Below are 24,884 nucleotides of genomic sequence, written 5' to 3'. Positions count from 1 at the left end.
ATTATTATTATAATTATAATAATTACTATAGTATACTATACTAAATACATATACTTACAAATGGATATTATTATCAAGTAGCTTCCTAATTGAACTAATTATTCTTGCTAACTAGGTACTAAGTAGGGAAAGTGCTGACCTTGAAATTAGAAAGACATGAATTCCAATCCTATCTCTGAAAGCCAAAGTTATGTAACCATGAGCAAGCAGATTCACCTCTCAAGACCTTGGGCAGTTCTCTAAGATTGTAAATTACAGAACAGTTACGAATCTGCATCTTAGAGTTCCCCACACTGATGAAATTACATTGTCCTCTGTTTCCACCACACACTTCCTTTTCCCATCAAACCTTAATAATGCTTTGATATCATGGTGACCCATGGAATAGATAAAAACATTGATGGCAAAAAAGTATGGCAGAGATTGAGTTCCCCCAATTACCCACTTTTTATTTTAAAAAATAGGATTTTTATGGTTACCAAAATTAAATTGGTGTAGAAGAATTTGATAAAAGGAAATCATTTATCTTTTCTCTTGACTTCAATTGGTTGGAAGACCTTCTGCCCCAATTTTTGTAAGCTTAACTCGAGGTAGCAGCTGTATATTCAACAAATTTGAACTGATTGACATAGAACAATGGACACTGATAGAGGTAAGGATGGGAGGGAGAAAAGGCTGGAGAAGGGAGCTTGGAAGCCAGGTCCAACCAGGTTCCTTAAGAAAGAGATTGCAAGTGTATTTCACAGAATCTTTGTACCTGAGCTGGAAGAGACCCCAGAAGGCATCAGGATCAACCTGTGACCACTGTTGGAGTGTCTATAGGTTCGTGGAATCTCACAGTTGGAAGGGACCTCAGAGGTCATCTGGCCTAACTAGTATCTGCCTCAACAAGTGGTCATTAGCCTTGGATTTGAAGACATCAGTTATGAAAAATTCACTGCCTTTGAATGAAGCTGCTTCCACTTTGGGGCAACTGCAATTATTTGGAAGGTTTTCCTGATATTAATCCTAAATTTGCCTCTTTGAAATATCCAATGATCAATAAACATTTGTTAAGAACCTACTATGTGCCAGGCACTGCCCTAAGCACTTGGAATACAATGAATTAAGAAGACAGTTCCTGTTCTCAAAGAGCATAAGATTGAAGGGGAGAGACAACACGAAAAAAGTAGGCAGGGAAGTGGGAGGTGGGTCCAAGAGGGACCTGGGATGGGGGAGCATCTTGTTCTGGCAGAGAAGCAGATGCAAATTGGAGAGATCTGACAGTTCAGTTTCTGCTCTCTATAAAGAAAGGTATTAGGAGGAGTTTGGTACTCGACCCTCAAGCCCTCCAATCAAAGGGGAGAAGAGGTTGAGGGAGGCAGTGTCAATCAAGGCTAGAGTCAGTAGCATGGTGATGAGTTGAGAAATGATGAGCTTATCCTGGGAGGGGCATCTCATTCCTTGGAGTTGAAACAAGGTAGAACAGCAGATATGAAGTGCAATTTCTACCCAGTCCTCCTGATTCTGCTCTCTGGGGACAAACTGAACCAGCCCAATCCCTCCCTCACTTAACGTCACTTCAGATACTTGGAGGCATCCTGAGTCTTCTCTTCTTCAGGTCAAGCACTCCCAGATCCCTTAAGTAACCCCATATGACAGGGACAGGAGGTCCTTCACTGTGCTTTGATATTTAAGCTATTCCTAAGACCAGAGCAGTAAAGAAAAAGTGGAGAGTGAGTGAATTTGAATCATTGTCTTCTGAGGAATATGAAGATAACCTCTAATCACTACTCAGAAGAACTCTCAGAGGGAGGTAGAAGTTAATGTTTTTAGCCAACAAACCACCTGGATTTGTCTTCTTCAAACAACATTCTGAATTCCTCCCTCCATGGCATGTTTATAAGTGTGTTTATCTTTCATCAGAGGCTTTTCTCCCCAGAAGACATGAGTTTATTGGTCATTCTGACAACATAATATCTCTGTGTACATGAAATGGAAGAGAGAAAGCCAGCTTGCTGATTCTGTAGAAGGAAACATCTGCAATGATATTATTAGCCATAAGGATATTGAAGAGGACTTGAAGGAGACTTCTAACTTGTCTCGTGGGACTTGCTAAGACCCAAGGGAACGAAGCCTCCCTGGGAGAGGAAATGTCTCCCTTCCATCTCCCCTCAAGGTTATGTTCTTGAATAGCCAGGGTCCTGGACAGAATCCAAGAATTAGCATTTCATGACTGGAAGGGGCCTTCAAGGCCATCCAATATCACCTGTCCTGGAAGAAAACTGCCTTTGACAATAATCCCAGTGAGTTGGCAGCCAGCCTTGCTTGACATCTTCCAATGAGCAGGAACCTATTGTCTCCAGAGGCTGCCCTGGCCACTTTGAGATGACTACGAGCATCAGGAATTCTTTACTGATATCAAATCCATTTCCTTCTTTGTAGTTTCCCCCTCATTCCTTCTAACTCTTCCCACTGGGGTCAAGCAGAAGAAGCCTAATCCTTTCCCCTTGTGAGATGGGAATCAAATACCAAAAGCAAATCTCCTGTAACGATAAGTCTTCTCTTCACCAAATCAAATCTAACCTGTTCCTTCAACTTGTTCTCATGAGGTAGAATGCTGCTCTAGAAACCATGGAATCCATCAGTGACTTTCCACAAGATGTATTGCCCAGAACCAAACACAATGTCCTAGATGTGTCCTCACCAGAACAGACTAAACTAGAATTCTCACCTCCCTAGTCTTGGACACCATGCCATTCTTTACACAGTCTAAGATCATAGGTAAGAGCATTAGCTTTTTCTTAACTGCCATATCATACCTTTGAATAGAGTGGTCAGATACCTACATGAATAGCAGGAAGAACTGGCTTTTAGTCCCCAATCTGAGACCTACTCACTGTATAACCCTGTGAAAGTCCCTTAGCTTCTCAGTTCCCCAGGTAATTCTCTAAGGCTGTAGATTGCACAGTAGCTGCTGACCTGCTTTGGAAAAGGGAGATTCTTCATAAAGAAGTTTCCCATATCCATGAAATCCCAAGTCTAGTCTCTGACCCTATCATGCATCAGAATTGGTCATTTGTTAAAGCCCCCAGATCTTTTTTCAGACACATTTCCACTCACCCATGACTCCCCCACCTTGTCAGATGTAGCCAGAAAGTGAGCTGACTTGTGGATGAAAGGAAATGTATTATGTAACTCCAGGCAGACTCCAGGCTTCTAGAGTGTATAAAGTTCACAAGAAGGCAATGAGGTGAAATATTGAGGTGAAATGGGTGGTAGCCTGTGTAGCAGCAGGTATCCATTGGTCAGGGAACCTGAATTCAGGGCAGGGCAGTGACACAGCATTTAAGGGAAAGGAAATTGCCATCTCTCTGCTGAAAATCTAGTTTTTCCACAGTGGAAGGGACTGACAGACTGATTAGCTGATTTTTGTGATGTAGATATGTCTGCAAAGCCAGTCCTGCTTTGGATGTGTGATGTAAGGCAAGTCCAAATGCCCAGAATCACCCACCATTATAGTTCTCCCATTTGGCTAAGGCACTGTATCTCCAGAAGGCCCCTGGCAAAATACAAATACTTTGGTAATACATTAAACCATTAGCACCTATTAATAGCTCAGCACAATTCAGTTCACCGTAGGATCACAGACATGGTGCTGTCCTTGCATGTAGCAGCCACGTCTTTCTGTCTTTTGTTCTAATTTATAGTCAGAATGTCAATATTTACATACTTGAGTTACTCCAGAAATATATGGAATAAATGACTGTGGGAAAAGATCTTAATTTTGAGTATCAACCATAATGTAAATGTAAGCATAAAACAAGGCTTACAGGTGGTCTAAAAAAACCACAAAGCTTAGCCCCCTCTGCTGCTTTTTCCAGGATTTGATCACTGTCACTGCAGAAGCAGCAGGGGGCTGCCCAGAACTCAGGGCCATGTAATGTGTTCCTTTGTTGCATGGGTTGCCATGGTCAAAGAATCTATCACCACCTCACCATCCTCATGACAGTGAGCTTCTCCAGACTCATCTGGACTACTCCTTTGGCAGAAGGCACTTGTTGCTGGGATTCTGCTTAAAAGCTTTCCAGCTCGGTAGGACCTGCTCGGACTTGGCCTCCACTGGCCTGGTCTTCAAGAACTCAGGGGCCCTGCCATGCCATGAGGAGGCCTCACAAGAGGAGTCTGTAGCAGATGAATCTCATCGTTCTGGTTTGCCCGGAACCTCCCCTAGGAAGTCTGGTTTCCTATAAGGTCAGGGTTTTTCATCATGAAAAAAGGAGCAAAACTAAGGGTGCAAAGCAGAAGGAGCATCCTTCCCACACGGTGAGGAACACATGGCCCACAGACAACTCCCAGCAACCTGAGAAATGACAACTGGGATGAATGCGGAGAAGCATAGAATGAACTGCACCAGTGGATGCAGAGAAGGAAGCGGAACTGGGAAAACTATTCACAAGGACAGCGACGTTCATTTAAATCAACCACCAAAAACATCAGAAAGAAGTAATGAAAATTATAAAGGCCAAGATGTCTTAAAAGAGCGATAAGAGAAGATACCTCCACCCCAGCCTTTTGCAGAGATGAGAAGTCTGCAGGCTAGTAGACAGCACACATTTCATACTTTCAATGCATTAATTAGTTGTGGAGTTTTTTGAATCTCCTTTCCTTTTATTGTCTTCAAAACTCTTATTCATTATATGAGATGATTCTTTGTAAGAGAGTGGGGATTAATTACTAGGAGAAATGATGTTGATGTAAAAAAAAGAAAATAATAACAACTTAAAAACAAAAAAAAATGTATGCAGCTCTTCACCATGTCCCTGGTACCACAGCCAGGAAGATCACAAGGTGTGACTTCAGGGGATATAAGGTATTTCTCAGGGGAAAGGGAGAGAAGAAGCACTACAAATTACAATGACCAAACTTGGACCTAAAGTAGAAGTAGGAGGAAGCCCTCTCTCTGCTTGGAGTCTGGAAGTGCAGCCCTGTAGATACTTTCAGGATGTTCCCGAGTTTTACTGAACTCTTTCTTCCTCTTTGTTCTTTGATATAAAGGATGGCTCTGAGAGGATAAAAGGAAGGGGAGGAAATCTGGAGAGTGTAAATGATTTAAAATTTTGAAATCATTAAGATACATGTTTCAGGGTGATTGGGAGTCAGCTACAAATGCCTGGACCAGTACGAAGGTTTTCCCATTCTTGAACATCAAAATAGAGTATGCTTTTCTTTCGGAGTGGAATTCATAACACATCAACCTTGTACAGAAGAAAACACAAGAAAAACCAATTGGAAGAGATTCAAAAGAAAAGAACCTACCAAGCTGTAAAAATTTTGAGGGGGGGTACATCATTAGGATTTCCCTTGCTGATGTAATGGCCTAAAAGAAACCTAAAGTTTGAAAGTTCATCATGAACAAGTTTATCAAACTGTAGTGGAAGCAAAAAAGGCTAAACACAAAAACTAGAAATATACATTTGCACACACATATACACACATGCATTTGCTATATATATATACACACACAAGTGTGTATACATACATATGTGTATGTATGTGTGTACATATATATTCCACTGCTAGAGCACCCACCAAGCCAGCACCTAAACAAAAATCAGTGAAGGCTGTGAAAACTTCTGCAGCTCAAATTGGTGGAAAATGCTAAATTGTCAATTGTTTGTACAATTAAATAGCATTTCATGTAACTACTTTTTAAGGAAATCACTTTCCAAAGTGCCAAGCTTAATGTGCCCCTTCTACAGGGAAGTCTTCAGAAGAAAACTAAATGATGGCTTCCCAGTGATGCTTTGGAGCATGGCTTGAATTAGATATAATCAGAGCACCCAGCTCCAAAAAATATGATTCTGATTCCATATCTTTCTATTAGCTTGTCAAGGCGATATTGCCAAGAATGTTGCCCAGATTGTCTAAATTTGCAATGATCATGGCATTTATTTATTAATTCACTTCCTGAGAGAAATCAGATCATGGCCCAGAAACAAATTTTAATGAGAATGAAAATGAGCCAAGTGGTATTTATATCAGTTTTCTTTAGACCCTGGGAAGTTTATAGCATCTAATACACACTGCCGCCACCAGGATGCCTTCCCTGCACCTGCCTCCATAAGCCACTATTCCATTGTGCTCCAGATACTCTGGCATCATCTCTGGGCAGCTGCAGCTCCATAGGTTTTGTCTTGCTTGCTCCTCAGGGCCCTTCATGGTCACCTTTCTCCACATCCACCCTTTGGTCTCATCAACCCATTACATTCCAATGATTCTGAAGTCATCAGTTGCCTTGTTCAAACTCCATTCTCCATTCCCCGCTGACCCTAACCATAATGCCAGCACTAACCCAACCCTAACCTTCACCCTTATTCCATCCACCTCGACCCAACCCCCCCACACAACACCCCACTCAAGTTACCCAACACTTCCACTCTGCCCCATAGGTAACAAGCTTTCAAGTTCGTTCTTTTGCTGTCTTGTTCCCTCCATCTTCTTGTACTCTCTGAGACCTAGCTCCCTCCTGATGCTGCAGCTTTCCTGATCACCCTTTCCAGCACAAGCAGAGCTATCACTTCTAGCCCCAACTCACTAGTGGTGAGAGTTAGAAAACTCCTTATTCCCCATGTCCACTTGCAGGCTTTCTTTCTGCCATCCTCATTGACTGGCTTCTCTTCCTTTGAGGTCCATACAACATAATCAATATTCATCAATCAATTTTGATTCTTTTGTCTGTTGTATACCAGCCTCCAGGACACTAGGGGAGTTCAGTGCTTATCCCACCATCTTTCTCTCCTCTGCAAAGCCCGCCCTCACACTAGGCAACTTCAATATACATGTGGATACTCCCTCAGACATCCTACCATCCTGGTTCCCACTTATTCATTTCAAATGCCCTTTGAACTTCAGCTATACACAGAGGTAGTCTGGATCTTGCCATCTCCAAGTGTTCCATATGCATGTCCATGAACTTTGACATTCCTCTATTCAGTCACAAACCTCCCACTGCTCCTCCTCCCCCAGCCCTCTCAGATGAGAGCCTTGCCTTATATTTCACTGAAAAAAGTGACTGTTCACAGGAGGCCTCATCTTTTCTCCTGTCCTTCACCTCACATAACGCAAATGCCTTCCACCACTATCTCCACCTTCGTCCTTTCGCTGGTCTTTCTCCTTGCCACTAAACCTGACTACGAGCACAAGTAATCTGATTCCATTCCATTGGTGGAAGCTTGAGCCCTCTATCATACCTACCCTCTCACTAAGCTCCATTTACTACATATCTACTGACTGCTTCCCTGCTGCCTACAAACATACCCATGATTCCCCTGTCCTTAAAAAAATGCTCACTGGGTTCATCCATCCCTACTATCTACTGTATTATATCTCTACTACCCTTTGTGGCTAAATTCTCCAAAGCTACTGATTGCCTCTTAGTTGCCAGTTGAATGGCCTTTTCTCAATATTCTTGCTTCTTGCCCTTTCTGCAGCCTCTGACATTGGCAATCACCTTCCTTTCCTTAATACTCTCTTCTCTCTATGTTTTCCTGACACTGCTCAAGGCCCCAACTATGGGTGTCCTTTAAGACTCTGTCCTGAACCCTCTTCTCTTCTTCCTCTAGATTCACTTGGTGATCTCATCAGTTCTGACATGTTCAATTATCATCCTTATTCATATGACTTGACCAGGCCTAAACTCTCTCTGGATCTTTAGTCTTGCATCTCCAACTGCCCTTTAGACATCTTGAACCAGATGTCCCCTAGACATCTTAAATTCAGCATCTCCAAAATTAAGCTCATTATCTTTCCCCTAAAATCCTTCCTGACTTCCCTGTTACTTCTGAGGGGACCACTACACTCCAAGTCACCCAGGCTTATGACCTAGATGACATCACTGATTCCTCATTCTCTGTGAATTGCCCACATATCCAGTTAGTTATCAAGTCCTCTCATATTCACCTTTCTGACATCTCTTCCATAAGTCCCCTTCTTTCCTCTGACACGGCCTCTATCCTGATATAAGCCCTTACCACCACCCACCTGAACTATCACAGTAGCCTGCTGGTTGCTCTTCCTGCCTCAAGTTTCTTCCGACTCCAATCCCTCCCACACCCAACTGTAAAACCTATCTGTCTAAACAGCACATCTGACCAAGTCGTTCCCACATTCAATAAACTTCAATATCTATAGGATCAAATATAAAGCCACTGTTTGGCTTTTAAAGTCCTTTACAAACTGGCCACTTCCCACTTTCCCAATCTTCTTCCACCTTACTCTCCTGCCCATATTCTAGGACACTTGTCTCCTTGCTTTTCCTTGCACAAGATACTTCATGTTCTGACCCCAAGCATTTTCCTGGGCTGTCTTCCATGCCTGGAAATCTTCTTATCTCTGCCTCCTGACTTCCTCACCTTCCTTCAAGTCTAAGATAAATCCAACCTGTAGCCAGAATCCTTGCCTATTTCTCCCAAATTTTAGGGTTTTCTTTCTGAGATTCTAATATATCTTGTATCTGTCTTGTTTATATGTAGTCATTTGTATATAATGTTCCCCAATAGACTGCGAGGGGCAGGCAGGTGGTGCGGTAGATAAAGCACTGGGCCTGGAGTCAAAAAGACTCATCTTCCAGAGTTCAAATCTGACCTCAGACATGTACTAGCTGTGTGACCCTGGGCAAGTCACTTAACCCTGTCTGCCTCCGTTTCCTGATCTGTAAAATAAGCTAGAGAAGAAAAAGGCAAAACTACTCTGGTATCTCTGCCAAGAAGACCCCAGATGGAATCAGGAAGAGTTGGACATGACTGAAACATCTGAACAAAAATTGGCCATGAAATCCATGAGAGCAAGGACTGTCTTTTGCCTTTCTTTATACTCCCTACACTTAGCACAGTGTGTGGCACTTAAAAATGCTATTTTATCAACTGGTTGATCTGAGGAAAGAGCAGAGAATATCCTCTATCTCTATCCCTATTTTGCTTCTGGTGGAGGTTATTTGTTTTAGACCCTTTTAAAACAAAATGCTGTGGCATTACAGTCAGCCTAGATATTTCTATTATATCTTTAGACATTTAAAAGGACTTTGAAACATGAGTCAAAGAGGCTGCCAAAGGGTTTCAAGGTCACGTCAAAAAGGATTGAGGGAAGGAACCAGGGCTGCCTCGCCTACCGAAGAGAAGATCACGGGGAGATGAGAGCTCTTTTCAAGCACTTGAAGAGTGATCGTGTGGGAGAGAGATTAGCTTTGTTCTTAGACTCAGAAAGGAGATCTAGGAGTAATGGGGAAGTTGCTAAGAGGTGAATTTAGTCTTCTTGATATAAAGGAAAACATCCTAACAAGTCCAGCCATCTCAAAGTGGAGTGGGCTATATCAAAAGGTAGTCATTTTTCCCTTACAAGAAGGCATTGATAAATGCTATATGCCTAGTTGTGAGAGAGGGGATTCTTAATGAGGTAAATATATATGGGCATGCCCCTCACTGATCCATAAGTGATCCTGTGTTCCTCAAATGGCCTGGGTCCCTAAACCCAGAAGCCCATTGGGATAGCATTAAGAGAGGGATTACCATCTACCTGACCCAGAGGGAAGACACCCGATAAGAAAGAGGGAAAGCAAGTGGGAGGGGAATCCTGGACATAGGTTGTGGACTTCTGGGACACAGCTCCACTTGGTCTGGCTAATGTGCAAAAACCATGTGGTTGATGAGAGAATTGAGAGAAATAGTCCTGTGAACACTAGCTAGGCTCAAAAAATAATGCTTTGAAGATCTAGTTATAATTGGAAATGAGAGAAGTAAATATGTCCATCAGGAAATGTTTGAAATATAATCTTGATAACTCATGAAATGACTCTACTCTGTCACAAAATAATTGGTCCCAGGGCTGTTGACAATGTCTCGTCCAGGAACAAGCTGAGACATCCGCGTCACATGTGGCAAGACCCCCTGGGGACCACCAGCTAGTATATTCAAGACACTTGGGAAGAGTCTATGCTTTCCTGTGTCCTCATCCATTGCAGCTTTCCTTCCATAGAGGTCCCTGGAGGTCAGGATGTTGGCAAGACTGAGGAAGGATGGGTTATTTGTGTGTTCACTTCATTGCATCATCTTGAGTTCCTGGGAGTACTTTGAATAGTACGTGTTTGGAGGGGGGGAGGGGAATGACAAAGGCTGTCCTTGAACCAAGGTGATTGTAGCTTGTTTTGTGCTCATTCAGGAGTTGAGGGCCTTATTACTCAATCTGAGAAGAGCTAGACATGTGCTGGAACAAAGGTTTGTTCTATTTTGGAAATTTCCTGGACTAAAACTCTGAAAACAAACCAGAGAGAAACTAAGCTCTCTGGGATCAGGCCCCCAGGTCTGAATCCAGACCATGTGAGCTCAGAATCCCTGGGAGGCTCTAGGCCTCACCTTGAAGTTGATTTGTACTAAATATGTATTTTTTTACATTGGCTTCTTTATGCACGTGTTGTTTCTCTGAGTGGTTGGCAGTTTCCTTGGGGACAGACGTTCTATTTTGTCTTTGAAATACCCATGCCCCCCCCACCATATCCTCATGCCTACCATACAAAATGTACTTGATAAATGGTTGTTGAATTGTTGGGATAAGATTGGGTCAGATTGGCTTAGATAAAATGGGCGAGATAGTCCTGAACCGGATGGAAAGAGATGAATTTGGGTTGAAGTACAATTCAACACAAACTTCGTCTGACTTGGTTATGCACAGTCTTGGCCCACAGACACTTTTTCAATTGGACCAGACTTATACACATTTCCAAGTTTTTTGTGAAAATATTGTAGTCCTTCATGGTAGCTACACAGAGTAACTTCTGGTTGATTTCAGGCTATTTGATTTAATTAAAAATGTTTTTTAAGTGCCCCCTATATAGAAGGTACTGTTGTAAGCACTGGGAATACAAAAACAGAAAGGAACATAGCCCTGCCCCTACATCTTTCCTTCTTTAGGCTAAGCATACCCATTAACTTGATTGAAGTTAATGTTGTCCTCTACAGTAACAAGGGAATAGGGGATGGAGGGGGGAGATAATGAGTTCTATTTTAGACATTGGATTTATGATGTGTACTGGACATCTAGTTCAAGATGTCTAATGCAAGATTGGAGGTCAGCAGAAGGACTGGGGCAGGAAGAGTAGATCTTAGAATCGTTAGCATAGAAATGATAATTATCCATGTGAGCAGATGACATCACCAAGTGAAGTGATACAGAAGGAGAGGAGAAGAGGGCCCAGGACAGAAGGTTAAGGGACACTAAATTGGGAGGATATGACCTGGAGAATATGATCTGCAAAGGAGCAGTCAAGGAGGTGGGAGGAGAACCAGACAAGAGTCAGACATTGCTCCAAAGGAATTCCCATAACCCTTGTCAGTGTCGTGGAATTTCAGATAACCAGAGATGCAGGCTGGTCAAGAAGGGATGCACAGGTTACATGGAAAGTCAAGGAGAAAATGGCTACTTGAAACTCAGAATCTCTTCATGGTCAATTGACACAGAACTCCTGGCCACTGGGTTCAGATAATTCAGCATTTACTAAGTCCCATAGAATGCAACTGGGTCAGGTGTTGGGCACACAAGCACAAAGGTAGAAATCAGTCCCTGCTCTCAAGACCCTGAGGAAACTGGTGTTTTTGAAAGTCATTTTAACTGTTTCCTTGAAACTCTGGGTTCAACTCTTGGTTGAAAAAAACATGTTACTGAAAACTTCCCTGGCTTTTTATGGAGGCAGCCTGATATCACAGAAGAGCCCCAGATTTGGAGGCAGAGAACATGGGTTCAAATCCTGGATCAATGTGACCCTGGAAAAGTTACTTCAACTCCGTCCAAGCCTCCTCCTCTGTAAGGTGACAGGGTTGCATAGAAGACCTCTCAAGGCCCTTCTAAGTCCCAAGGCTGTAGCAGTTCCACTCTCCTCTCTCTAATAAATTAATGATTATCAACCTCTATGCAATACATTAGCTTGACAACATCCCTGAAAGGTCATTGTTATCATCCCTGAGAAACATTATTATCTACATTTTACAGATGAAGAAATAAAGTGACTTGTCCACAGTCACACAGTTAGTAAGAGTCAAAGGAAAAATTCATAACTAGGCCTCTACTAAAGGAGGAAGCATGAGCACCCATCTCCCATCCCCCAGCACACGTGCCTTCTTTCAACCCATAGCATATTTAAGGGCCCACTGGGTGCCCAGTACTAGAAGGAAGGGAGGGAGGACACATAAGAAGTACTGATAATAGCAGTAACAATAACCCTTATTTCTCTAATGCCTCGAGGTTTACAAAATGCTATCCTCAAACGTATTTCACAGATCATCAGAATGTATGCTGCTTGAAGGCAGGAATTAGACTTTTGTCTTTATATCCCTAGCATCTAGTTTGCTAATTGGCAGTGGCTTTCAACCTTAAAGAAAACTAGTGAGTATCTAGTATCTAGTCCAACTAACCTATTTTATAAATAAGCAAACTGAGAGCCTACAAGGGGAAATTATTTCCCTAAGGTCACCCAAGCAGTCAACGGCAATCAGAATCCAAACCCGGGGGCTCTCACGCAGTCCTTCTTTGTCATTGCCATGGGATTGTCATGAGGAAAGTATTTTGTGAACTATAAAGTATCCTGCACCTGTGAACTAGCTGAAAACTAGACTGAGCCCTTGCTGGGTCCTCCCATATTCCAACAGTTAGCATTCTCCCAGTACAATTCACTTTTCACAGAAATTTTTTCCTGCATTGATTAACCTTTATGCCTTTTATCAACAGCCCTCAAATACTGTTGACTTAGCACCGTCAGGTAATGAACAAAGGTTGGCCATAAATTCCCAACAATGTAATTCAATACAAAGATATGATTCTTTCCCCTAAAAATTTAGAGGAGACTTATTGGGGAAATTGTATGGCATATCAGAAGCTACAATTTGTCTTTTGCAGCTCCCCAGAGGAGATATTCATGGGAGGCAAACAGGGCCTCCTATTGTGGCCCTATCTGTGCCAGCATATAGGAAACGAGCTGCCAGATACCAAGAAGGTGCCAAAAGATGTGGCATCTTCAGAAGAAAGCAAGGTCTCTGTGAGTCAAATCAACAACCATTCAGATTAGAGCTACAAGGGCCTCAGAGGCCCTGGTCCTCTCTGGGCCCCATCTGGTCCAAGTCCCACATTTTATAGATAAGTACATTGAGGGTTAGAGATGTCAAGTGGATTGCCCAAGGTCATACAGATAGTGAGAGAGGCAGGATTTGAATTCAGGTCTTCTGGCACATAACACAGCAACTCTTTTCACTAAACTTCACTGTCATGTATGTGCATGCACACACACATCCACAGGCATATTCTTAAACCTTTGTCTCATCCCTCCTTCTTGCTCGTTTGAGTAAATAATGTAATTAATTTCCCGTATGATCTCAGTATAGTAGGGGCCATTCCCATGGGAACCTGATCCTTCCTTCTCTCCCAATTACCATAATGTCACTCAGAGTAGAACTTTGCTCTCTGTTGCCTGTGACATTGTCGGCATCTCAGAGCACCAGCCCCTCTGCTGAGCACCTTTGGCAAGAGAGATGGTGTCTTGATCACAACTCTCAGGTAATACAATTTGTCTCTCCTCAATCTGTTCTCCAGATCAGTTGTCTTTCTAATGAAATGTTTCAGATTCTCTTCTATTTTTTCTAGTTTTATTGTTTCTTGATGTCTTATAACATTATTCAGTTCCACTTGCCCAATTGTAGTTTTCAAGGACTTACTTTTCTTCCTTAAGATTTTGTGCCTCTTTTTCCAATTGGTTGACTTTCCAGAATTTTCTTGGATTGCTTTATTTTTTCCCCTTTTTCTTCAATATCTCATTTAGTTTCTGAATTCTTTTTTAAGTTCTTCCAAGAGCTCTTTTTGGACTTGTGATCATTTGACATTACTCGTTTTTATTTTTATTTTGTTTTAATCTTATTTCTAGCAGCTTATAATAAGTTTCATTCCTGAGTTATGGTAATGGCAGGCATCTCTAGGGGGAAAAAAGAAAAAAAATTTACATGATAATTTTATTATATTTTTAAAAGGATAGCAAGTTGTACATAATAGATTTGCAGTTTCATGTGCAATCACATTTTTATTATACTATGTTGTGAAGATGCTTATGTTATTCCATAAATTGAAAATAAAATAAATAAATGTGAAAAAGATGCATGGTTTCTTTGACTTGACCATGGCAACCTTATATTTGCAAATATCTGCTTATTCTCACTGGCCAAATTTGGGGTGAGGGAAGGTAAGCTTAGCTTTTTAAAGGAAATGCTTAGTTGCAGGGTAGGGAGGGAGTCTTTGAGGGTAGAAGAAAGAAGACTTCATTCTCCCTTGGAGGCAATATCTGGATCTGAAGTGAGTGTTCTCATAGGATCACAGAATTAAAGCTAAACAGCACCAGATTATTGCTTTTGTATAAAAGGAAAATGAGGCCTGTCTAAAGTTACACAGGCAGTAAATGTGAGAGGATTTGAACCCAGGCCCCTCTACTTCTAGGCCAGTGCTCTTTATATCATATTTCTTTCATCTGTGACCCAAAAACCTAAGTCAGGAGTGACTCAGCATCAAAGGATTTGGCTGATGTCAAAGTACCTTCATCTCCACCTTCACCTATAATGATTAACTGAAAGCAGAGGCAGATTTTGCAAGTATGAACCTGTCACTTTAGCATCACCTATTGTGACCTTATCAATGGAAAGGTGGGCTTTAGCAAAAAAAATTAATCCTCAAGGGGTCCATGCTGTTGCTTTTGGATCCAAACAGTTCTAAAACAGTCGCTGTGATAATGCCCAAGGCTCTCCAGCCTTTCTACCTTCATCTCGCTCATATTAAGAGGTGAGTTTCTGGAGGGAGAATTGGGTCTTGATCCTCAACAACCACCTTCTGGAGGACTTTGGAGAGAAAAATAAGAATTAGCCTATTTGGGTTAGGTTTTCTTAGCAACTCACATATTTTATAGCTTTTCTTTTTTTACTTGCAAAGTTTTTTATTTAAATTTGTTTTTCATTATAAACTTGTGAAATATGAACATGTCAATATACAAAGAAGAGAAAGAGGATTGTGTGTGTATGCTGTCATGGAATAGCTGAACAGATATTATGTAGGTTTCTTTTCAAAGTTGACATAATATGTGTGACATTTATGAGCAATGTTTGCTCTAAAACTGGAAAACTTAGTTGACAAAATTTTGGAACAACTGAAAAAAAGCATGACTTTCTAAATCTTTGACTGCCTTGGTTCTCAGTATTAGCATTCTTTATTGACTTTATTTCTTATTAAAATATATAGTTTTGGGGTGGCTAGGTGGTACAGTGAGTAGAGCACCAGCCCTAGAGTCAAGAGGACCTGAGTTCAAATCTGGACTCAGACACTTAACACTTACTAGATGTGTGACCTTGGGGAAGTCATTTAACCCCAGTTACCCTGACTTCCCAACACACCAAAAGGCAAAAAAAAAGAAGTAGTTTTAAAGGGGGGGAGTCTATGTACTAGTAACTAAACTGTCTTACTTGTTTGTGACTCCTTCTGCTCTTCTGTTTTTTTCCTTATTTTAAAAATGCTTCACTGAGTCTCTTTAGAGGTTGTTTTTTGTTTGTTTATTTTGCCCATTTCAGCTGAATCTCCTTCTATTCCCCCTCATCCCTTCAGCATCCAGCAAGTGGTCTTGAAAGCTTTCCTGCCTCTCTGGCTTTGCTGGTGGCAAACCCTATTCCTGAATTGAGAATTCTCTTATTTAATGGGTCCTGAGGAAGATTAAAGCTGTCTAGTTAATCGTGCCCTTCCAGAAAGAGATGTATAGCTTTGTAACACAATATCATCTTGATTCTGACTTTTTGAGTAGAGTAGCCCATGGTGCATACATGTTGCATCTGCCCTGTAGAATATCAGTTTCTTAAAGGCAAGGGCTGTCAGTGGTGTGGTCTTTTTAAACCCAAGCACTAGATACAAGGCTCTGTATAAGGTGATCCCTTGAGAATTGGTTATAGAATGAAATGGAACAGAATGGAATGATATGTCTTTCCTCTATGCCATCCTGCCTCTAAGCAAAGGGATGACATGACTAAAGTAATGTTTTTGGTTAATTAGTCTGAGAGTCATTGTTCCAAATGGATTGAAGAGATGGAGGTAGGGAGACCAGTTGAAAGGCAATTGCAGTAGTTTAAGAATGAAGCAATATGAGACTCAACTAAAATATTAGAAATGTCAAAAAGGAGATATGCAAATTGGAAAGGTCTGAGGACTAGTCTGAGATGGAAGACAAACTGAGTGGAATGAATGAAAAGTCTAGGGCACATAAAAGAAGCTCAGAAAATCAAAGTTCTTTGGAAGGGCCCTGCATATGAGGGATAACACAGTGGAGGGAGCCCTCGTCCTAGAGCCAAGAAAGACCTCCATGCAAACTCAACTTTGGACATATATTATGTGTGACCCTGGACCAGTCACTTAACTTCTGCCAGCCTGTTTCCTCATGTGTAAAATGGGGATAACAGCACCTACCCCCTAGGGTTGCTATGAGGATCAGATGAGATAACATGTGTAAAGTGCCTGGAAAACCTTAAAGTTCTATGGAAACACTATTACTATCACCACCATGTTATCATCATTTGTTTATTTTTTGGAGGGGGATGGGTAGGGAAATTGGGGTTAAGTGATTTGCCCAAAGTCACACAGTTAGTAAGTGTCAAGTGTATGAGGCTGGATTTGAACTCAGGTCCTCCTGATTCCAGGACTGGTGCTCTACTCACTGTGCCACCAGCTGCCCCCATTGTTTGTTTATTATTCACCAACCAGTCCAATCCATTATCAAACAGCTTCTGTGTGAAAACCTCCCACAAGGGAAGAACAATTCCACTCTGGGACTTTTCTTCCTTCTCTCATCTCTGGATTTGCCACTTTGCCACTTTGTCCCTTTGCTTCCAGTTCTGACCTTTGGGGCCACAAGCCTGGTCCCTTCTCCAGATGTGAGCCCTTCAAATAGCTGCAGCCAGTTCCCATATTGTCCCTAAGTCTTTCCTTCTCCAGGCTAAAAACCCCAGTTTTTTTTATTGACCCTCATGCTATGACCTTGAGGGCCTTCACCATTCTGGTCCCCCTCCAGCTCACCAATCAATGTCCTTCCTAAAATGGCTCACTCTGAGTCAAACACAACAGTCTTGTTATGATCTGACCAGGGCAAAGTACAGTGGGAATAGCAGTCCCCTTTTTCCTGGATGCTACCAAAAACCTTATTGACTAAATTGATTTCCAAATCATAGTTAGTACTGATAATCTTACTGATCACCTCTCACGTGCTGGGCTTGGTAAGCAGCTTCAAAGAATTTAATGGAAAGAGTGCTAGACTGGGGATCACTTGAAGCCTGAATTCCAATCCTGCTTTTGGTACTTCTGTCTGTGAGATCATATGATGTCACTTCCCCTCAGTTCCTTCATCTATCAAATGGGGTAATGAGAGTACCACCTCCCAGGGTTGCTATGAGGTTTATGTGAGATCATAAGTCCATAGGTTTAGAGCTGGAAGAGACCTCAAGAGCCATCAAGGACCCCATTAGAAATGAGGGGACTAAGGCACAGAGAGATTAAATGCCTAGGGTCACTCTAAGGCAGGATCTGAACCCCGCCCTTCTTGTTGGCAGGTCCAGTGCCCGATATACTCTACTACATTGCTCCTGAGCATGACTCTCATGAAGTGCCTTGTTCAAGGTCACATAGAGAGCAGACATCAGAGGTGGGATATTATGTCCAGTGCTCTCTGTGAACATCATCACTCCTTGTTGTCATCACTAGCACCAATAACTCTGGGACAGAAGCCCAAGACTCTCATGTGAAAGGAATATGAACCCAACTTGTGTACATATCACAATTTCAGAATATAACACACACTTCAGGAGGGCTTTGAGGAATAGACAATATTTTCCTGGCCATGAGTCTGTGAATCAGAAAGAAAAATCTCTTATGATTGGTCGATGTGATCATGTTAGCCACACAGCCTTGGGCCTCCCCATAAGGCCCACACTAGTATAAGCCTTCGCCTAATGGAAGCTATGGAAATTGAAAGAATGTTAACTTGTTTGGAGCCTTCCAAAGTGCCCACAGCACAGTGTCACCCAAATAAAATTAGACTCATGAATGGGTCCTTATGTTATAGTCTAAGCATCTACAGTGCTGAGTGATCATGTCTCTACCCTCTGGGCTCTATTCTAGAGGGGGAGAAAAAATTTTCCTTTTTTATAATCCAATGGGAACTTCTCTCTGCATCTCTGAAAAAAAAAACTTCTATGAGAAATGGGCAGACCTGTTTCTTTCTGGTTTTATAAGACACACTTAAAAAATATTTACCTAATGATTATCTCTTAGGGATTTTTTTCTTCCATTTTTTTTAAGTTTTACATCTTAAAGTTTTGATTTCCTGAAATTATAACCCCAATCAGAAGATTCTCCTCTGGTCCCCACCCCCTGAAACCAACCTGATGCAATAAAGGAGACAGAAGTGGCAAAACATTAGATGAGAAATTAGACCACAGGGGTTCAAATGATCACTTTGTACTTACCTTGTGATCTTGGGTCTCACATGCCTCGGCTCTGACCACATGACCTCTAAGGTCCTTTATGGTCCTAGATGCTATGAACTATTTACCTGAGGTTTCCACATTTCCAAGGATCTATTCGTTTTGTACCTTAATTTAAACAGTACCTCAATAGGGGCTAGAAGTTTCAGTAAAGAAAAAACTCAACCATAATCCTTTTCTGTTGTTTCATGGTGGCATCTGGGTGGCCTGGCATTCTTAATGGTTGTGCCATGTGGAATGTAGGTTCTGGCAGGTTCTGTAAGTCCAATAAAATCCAGTGAATAATTATTAAGCACCTATTATGTGTACAAATCTGTGCTTGGTGCTGTGGTATGAATTCTGGAAAATGCAAAAGTCTCTAACCTCAGTAAGGTTATATACTATCCAGAGAATAAAACACATTAAAAGCTAATCAGCAAAGGCTTCCTGAGGGAGCTGGTACTTAATCTGAGTTTTGAAAGGAGTTAAGGAATCTAAAAAGCCAAAGTCATGAAGGCAAGCATTCCAGGTATGGGGGACAGCCTGGGCAAAAGCATAGAAAGGGGAAATAAGATGTGGGAGATGGGACTCAACCTTCAGGAAATTAAAAGCAAATCAGCTTGGTTTGAATATTGCCACATTGGAATGGTTTCAGTTATGGCCCTGGATTTGGAGGCAAGGTCCAATCTAAGTACTAGGGGCTCATCACAGAATGATTGTCCACGAGATCATGACTTTTTTGGCCATGGTGAACCACAAATTGGGGGAGGTGGCTAAAGTGAGGACAAAGAAAACAGACTGAAAGAACTTACTTTTTGAGGGAATCTGGTTTAAGCCTTACCTTATGAAGATGTGAAGGCATGAAGAAAATGCCTAAGAAAAGCAACTTTGGTCTTTTACAAAAGAAAAAAAAATCCTTTTGTGCTCAAAAACATTAGAGAGGCTTGACAACTACATATTTATCTGAATGAATATGTATCCTGAAAGATATTTGATTCAAACCTTTTCAAAAATCAACTACTGGGGGGTAGATTGGGACCAGATGCCAAAGGAGACAGAAGGGAGATAATGATAGGACTAACTGCCCTTGATGAATTTGGTTCCTCCCAACAGCCCTGTGAATCAGGTAGCTATTATTATGCCCATTTTACAGATGGGGATACTGAGGAAGACAGAGATCGTGACTTGTCCATGATGAAGCAGCTAGACAATGTACAAGACAGGATTTGGACTCAACTGTTCCGGATTCCAAGTTCAGTAATCTATCCCCTTTACCACTAAGGCTCTCGTGGGATTCCTATGGAAAAGACAGAGGAGTGTGCATTGTATGATAAGAAGCTTAGATGAATTGTAAGATGAATGAATGACTAGACTCAGAGTAGGCATTAAAGGTTCCATGACCACTCAGAAGTGGGTCTCCACTACAGATCTCAAGGATCTATGCTTGATGCAGAGCTGTTCCACATATAAACAGCGGCTTCAATGAAAGCATGGACGGCGTATTCATCAGATTTTCAGGTGACATGAAGTTGAGATTGAGGGCCAAAATTTCCTTGACAACCTAGATATATAAGATCCAATTTAATAGAGTTCAGGATGTACTGTGGGTTAAATGTGGTTTTTTCCACAAAAACAAACAAAAAGATGGGGAAAGGCAGATGTGTGATTGTGTGCAGCTTAGGGCAGGTGTGAGGCCAACCATCCATAGATGGATCTTTCCATTGTATCTTAGGTTAACAGGCAGTGCTGCTTTTTATCTGGGTGTGAGAGACACAGATTGTGGTCACCTGGTTTCTGGGAAGCCCAGAAGTACACAGGCTGTCCTGATTTATTTATTGATGATTTAAGATATTGCATGAAGCTGGTACCTAATTTTTTACCTCTCTGGGGTTGCAACACCCAGTTTTTGTGCAATGTGATGAGTTCCTGTAGTCCCTCCCCCTCCACACATATATATACACACACCTAAAATCTTGCTAATTGTGCTGAGCCAGGGGGTAGTATTTAGGAGTAGTTGGGAGAATGTGATGACAACCTTTGGGGCTGGAAATCCTGGATTTAAATTGGAAAAAGAGGAAGGAGAATGGACATGAAGTCATGAGAAGCTTGGTTTCAAATTGTACCTTGTAGACTCACTAGCTATGAGACCAAGAATAAGTCTCTCTTAACTAACCTTTATTTCCTTCTCTAAAAACCAGAGATAATATGTGTTGCACTTACATAGTGGGCGTATTAAAGGCTCAAGTAAGATTTGGTTGGATCTGTGATCTTCTTGGTACTAGAAACTTCCAGTGAGGAAACTCCCTTGGCCAATGTAGATCAGTACCTTCTCTGCAGCCTAGAGATTTAGAAAGTCATCCAGAGCACTGAGACCAAATGATGCACCCAAGGGTCCCAGACCAAGTATCTGTCACAGGCTAGACTCAAATCTAAGACAACTCCAGCACTGGCTCTACCTGCGATATTATGCTGCCTCTTACTTCGAGCAGTAAGGTTTGTTAGAGAATATTATTTCAGACCCTTCTTTTTTGTAAATAATGAAAATAAGGCAGAGAAATGTGACTTGATTCAGTTACAGTCAATGCAACAGTTAAGTGTCTTCTTTGTATAAGGCAGCATTTCCTAATGGATGGGAAGTTAGCTCAGAGGCAGTAATAACTGGCACTAATCCCCCCTCTGCCACTCAGTCCACTGAGTGTACCTGCCAGGCCCTGTCGGGTGCTGGGAATACAAATATAGAAGTGAAACATTCTGTCTCATACCTTCTACTGGCAGAATGGAGGAGGGTGCAGAGAGCAGTAAACAGGGCCCAGCACAGGAGCCTGGGGTGAATACATGTGTAGGTGATGGGACATGGAGCAGAGGAGTCAAAGATGAATGGTCAGTCATAAAGAAGAGACCGGAAGATCCGAGGGCATGTGCAGTCTTGATGGCTCTGCCTCCATGGTGTTATCTGCCCTCTATCTCTATGCCCACCCCTCTACTTCAGGTCTGCCTTACCATGTGCCTCTATGGCTGTTGAAGCCTTCAATTCACTTCATTGTAATTCTGTTTCATTCAATTCATTTTCATGCCTTTAACTAGGTTTCAGATGTAGTACAGGAGATATAAAGACAGTCTCTGCCCTCAAGAATTTAATATTCTATAAGGAGGGAGAAGGAATAATATGTCCACATGAAATTAAACACAAGATATGTATGAAATTATGTCAGGGGACACTACCATTTGGGAAGATCAGAAAGGTCCTCATGCCAAAGATGGGCTAAAGGCAAGCCTTGAAGGACACCAGAGAGAAGGAGCAAGAGGGGATATATCACAGGCATAGAGGACCAAGCATAGAGATGAGAAATGGATCTTCAGCACTGAGGAACAGGAAGCTGGCCAGTTTATCTGAAATGTAAAGGCTGTGATGGAGTAATCTGCAATAAGTAAAAGACTGGAAGGAGCCAGATTATAAAAGGCTTAAAAATCTCAAAGGAGAGGTTTGTATTTGATCCTAAGACAAAAGGAAGCCACTGGAACTTTTTAAGCAAAGGAAGTGATGCAGTCAGACTATGTTTTAGGTCTATTCATTCAGCAGCTGTGGGAGGCTATCAGTTGTGTGATTCTAGGCAAGTGATTTAGTTTCTGTGGGTCTCAGTTTTCTCATAATTAGAATGGGAAAAGGGGGCAGTGATAATACTCAGACCCCATTTTTTTTAATGACTTAAGGTCTGTGAATTCAGTTTGCAACCTAGGAAATATTTTACAAATGTAATGGTATAATGTTTAAAGGACCTTGTGTGTTAATTAAACCATGAATGACTGATTTATTTTAAATGGTTGATTAAAAATGCCCTCCACAAAAAGATTTGTCACCTTGGCAATATTAATTTTCTTAATTTATCTTAAATTTGATTGCAGTGAGCACCCCTAATTAACCTGATTTTTTGCTGATAATCACTCTCAATGGAATCAAATCAAAAATCCGGGGATGGATTGAGCGGCACTCAGAAAGAAGCAGCCCTCCGCGCACTCATTCAGCGCACAGGATATAGCTTGGTCCAGGTAGGAACTCTCAGTGATATGCTCCAGAGCTCTTGTCTATGCAACCTTGCATGTGTCTGGTCCTGGTGGAGTTATGGCCTCACGAGGTCAACATTTGCTCACCTGACTCCACAGATGGGCGGTGTCCTTCAAGGTAAGAAGTCCCCATGGGAAAGTTACTAAGACAAGCTTTTTCTCCTTCAGTTGGAGAGGAGATTTTGCTTTCCTTGGATGCAATTAGGTCACAGATTTTGAGAGGGAAAAGAACCTAGAGGCCATCTGGCTCAATTTCTCTATTTTATGCATGTGGAAATGGAGGATTCAAGATTAGGAGAGTAAACAGGATAGTCAGGATTTGAACTCAGGTCCTCTGACTCCAAGGCTAGTTCTTTTTGTCCTATTCATCCACAGTACTACTTCCACTCTCAGGTATCAGCCTAGCTAGCATAACAACAATTTCAATTTAACTCACTTCAATAAGCATTTATTAGCAATTATTAAGTACAAGTCACTGTATAAAAAACTTGAAAGACAAAACTGAAAATCAAATACAGTTACTGCCCTCATGGAGTGTGCATTCAACTGAGACCATTGGCAGGAGTTGGGGGGTACACAGACTTATGATTTCATCCATGGAGAGAGCTTCCTCGTGAGAAAACTAGAGGACTAGCCTCAGAGGGAGGGTGACAGCTCCTAAATGTCACATGCTCTCTATGTGTCCCTAAAGGAGGAAGGGGTCATAAAACTTCCACTTCTGCTGAAAACTCTCAAAGACAGTCAGTCACATCATCATTGGTAGACTTGGGGGGTATAACATGTGAATTCTTGTCGAATGAGATAGAACACATAAACAGAAATGTGGATGCAGTAGAATTGAATCCTATTGAATAAAGGCCCTTCTGACACAATACTTGTTAGAGTTTTTAAGAAGTATGAGGGCTGGATCTTGTTGAAGGCAATTTTCTGTACCTATTCATGCAATCATGTATGTATAAATGAGAGAGTAGGAATTCCCTGTCACAGCAATGATTTGGTGGGTTGGGAAGTAGGGAAAGAATTAAAAAAGAGATGAAGAAAGGAAGGAGTATGGTACAGTGGCATAAACAGTCTCTGAAGTTATAGGAGCTGGGTTTGAGTCTCAGTTCTGCTTCCTCTTTTTCTGGGTCCCTTTAGGCAAGTCACTTAATCTCTCTGGTTCTATTTCCCCATACATAAAATGAGCATGGGTGGGGTTGAACAAAGTTCATTCATATGATATGATAAGGCTAGGATATGAAATAAAATCATAAAAAACAAAATAGATTATTTCAATTTCATTAAATTAAAAATTATTTCCATTTAAAAATGTAACTGGAATAAGAAAATAGCCATTGAAAGTGGGGGGGAGGGGCTTGATTTACATCAAATACTTCAAGTGAAAATCCTTCTGTGCTATCTAGAGAGTAAGAGTACCTCTTGGGCCCTGGAGCTGACTTCAGAATGCCCAGCATGAGTACTAGCAGTGTCTGTGTGACCCTCATGAAATGACAGTAGGACTAGACTAGATTTCAGGGAGTTCAGCTCCAGTAATCATTGGAGAAAACTTCAGAAAATCTCATCATCTTTCAGAATTTCGTATGAGTCAAAATACCAGGCTATCTTGTCTCAAAGGTACCTTTGATTCATGGCTACATACCTGGTCCCTTGGCCTTCTATAGGAAAGAACATAGGATGCTCAGTCACAGAATCTCAGCACCAGGAAAATCCTTGGGGGCCATCTAGCCAATGTGTAACTGAGCAAGGCTCCCTCTACCAGTTTCCAACATGTCTTTGGTTCTTTGCTTGGAGACTTCCAGTGACATAGAACCCCACTACCCTTCAAAGAAGTCTATAATACCATGGGCTCATCCTAATTTTTAGGGAATTTATGCTTACAGTGAGCAGAAATCTGCCTCTCAGCAACTTCCATCATTACCTCTGATTAACACCAGTGATAATGAAAACTGTCTTTCAATAGGGTTTTCAGGTTTGCAAAGTGCTCTCATTTGATTTCCATAATAACTGTGAGGTAGGTGCTATTATTATCCCTTTTTGCATGTGAGGAAACTGAGACAGAGAGAGGTTAAGTCCCAAGGTCATACATCTAATAAGGGTCTGAGGAGGTATTCAAATCCACATCTTTCTAACTGCAAGGCCACCACATTCTCCACTGCACCATGCTGTCTCTTGTTTGGCTGTTGATGGCCAGACAGAATCAATTGAATACCTCATGTGGAAAGAAAGAAAGAAAGAAAGAAAGAAAGAAAGAAAGAAAGAAAGAAAGAAAGA

At 41.6% G+C, this 24,884-nt stretch overlaps 1 protein-coding gene across 2 annotated transcripts in view; it reads left to right on the top strand.

Moving 5' to 3' along the window:
• The window catches only part of A1CF (APOBEC1 complementation factor), a 117,446-nt gene that overhangs the window by 10,071 nt on the left and 82,491 nt on the right, over window positions 1-24,884 (top strand). For both annotated transcript variants that reach the window (XM_069101808.1, XM_069101809.1), the window contains exon 2: window positions 22,455-22,598. In XM_069101808.1, coding sequence (XP_068957909.1) covers window positions 22,500-22,598 — 99 coding nt within the window. In that variant the 5' untranslated portion in view covers window positions 22,455-22,499. The remainder of the gene's footprint in view (window positions 1-22,454; window positions 22,599-24,884) is intronic.

The sequence above is a fragment of the Petaurus breviceps genome, unplaced genomic scaffold (genome assembly GCF_028583685.1).
Source record: "Petaurus breviceps papuanus isolate PSGF00001 unplaced genomic scaffold, PetGlider_PUasm1.0 490, whole genome shotgun sequence".
Classification (NCBI taxonomy): Eukaryota; Metazoa; Chordata; class Mammalia; order Diprotodontia; family Petauridae; genus Petaurus; species Petaurus breviceps.
The sequence above is the reverse complement of the archived record's forward strand: the minus strand, read 5'-3'. Positions and strand labels throughout refer to the sequence as shown.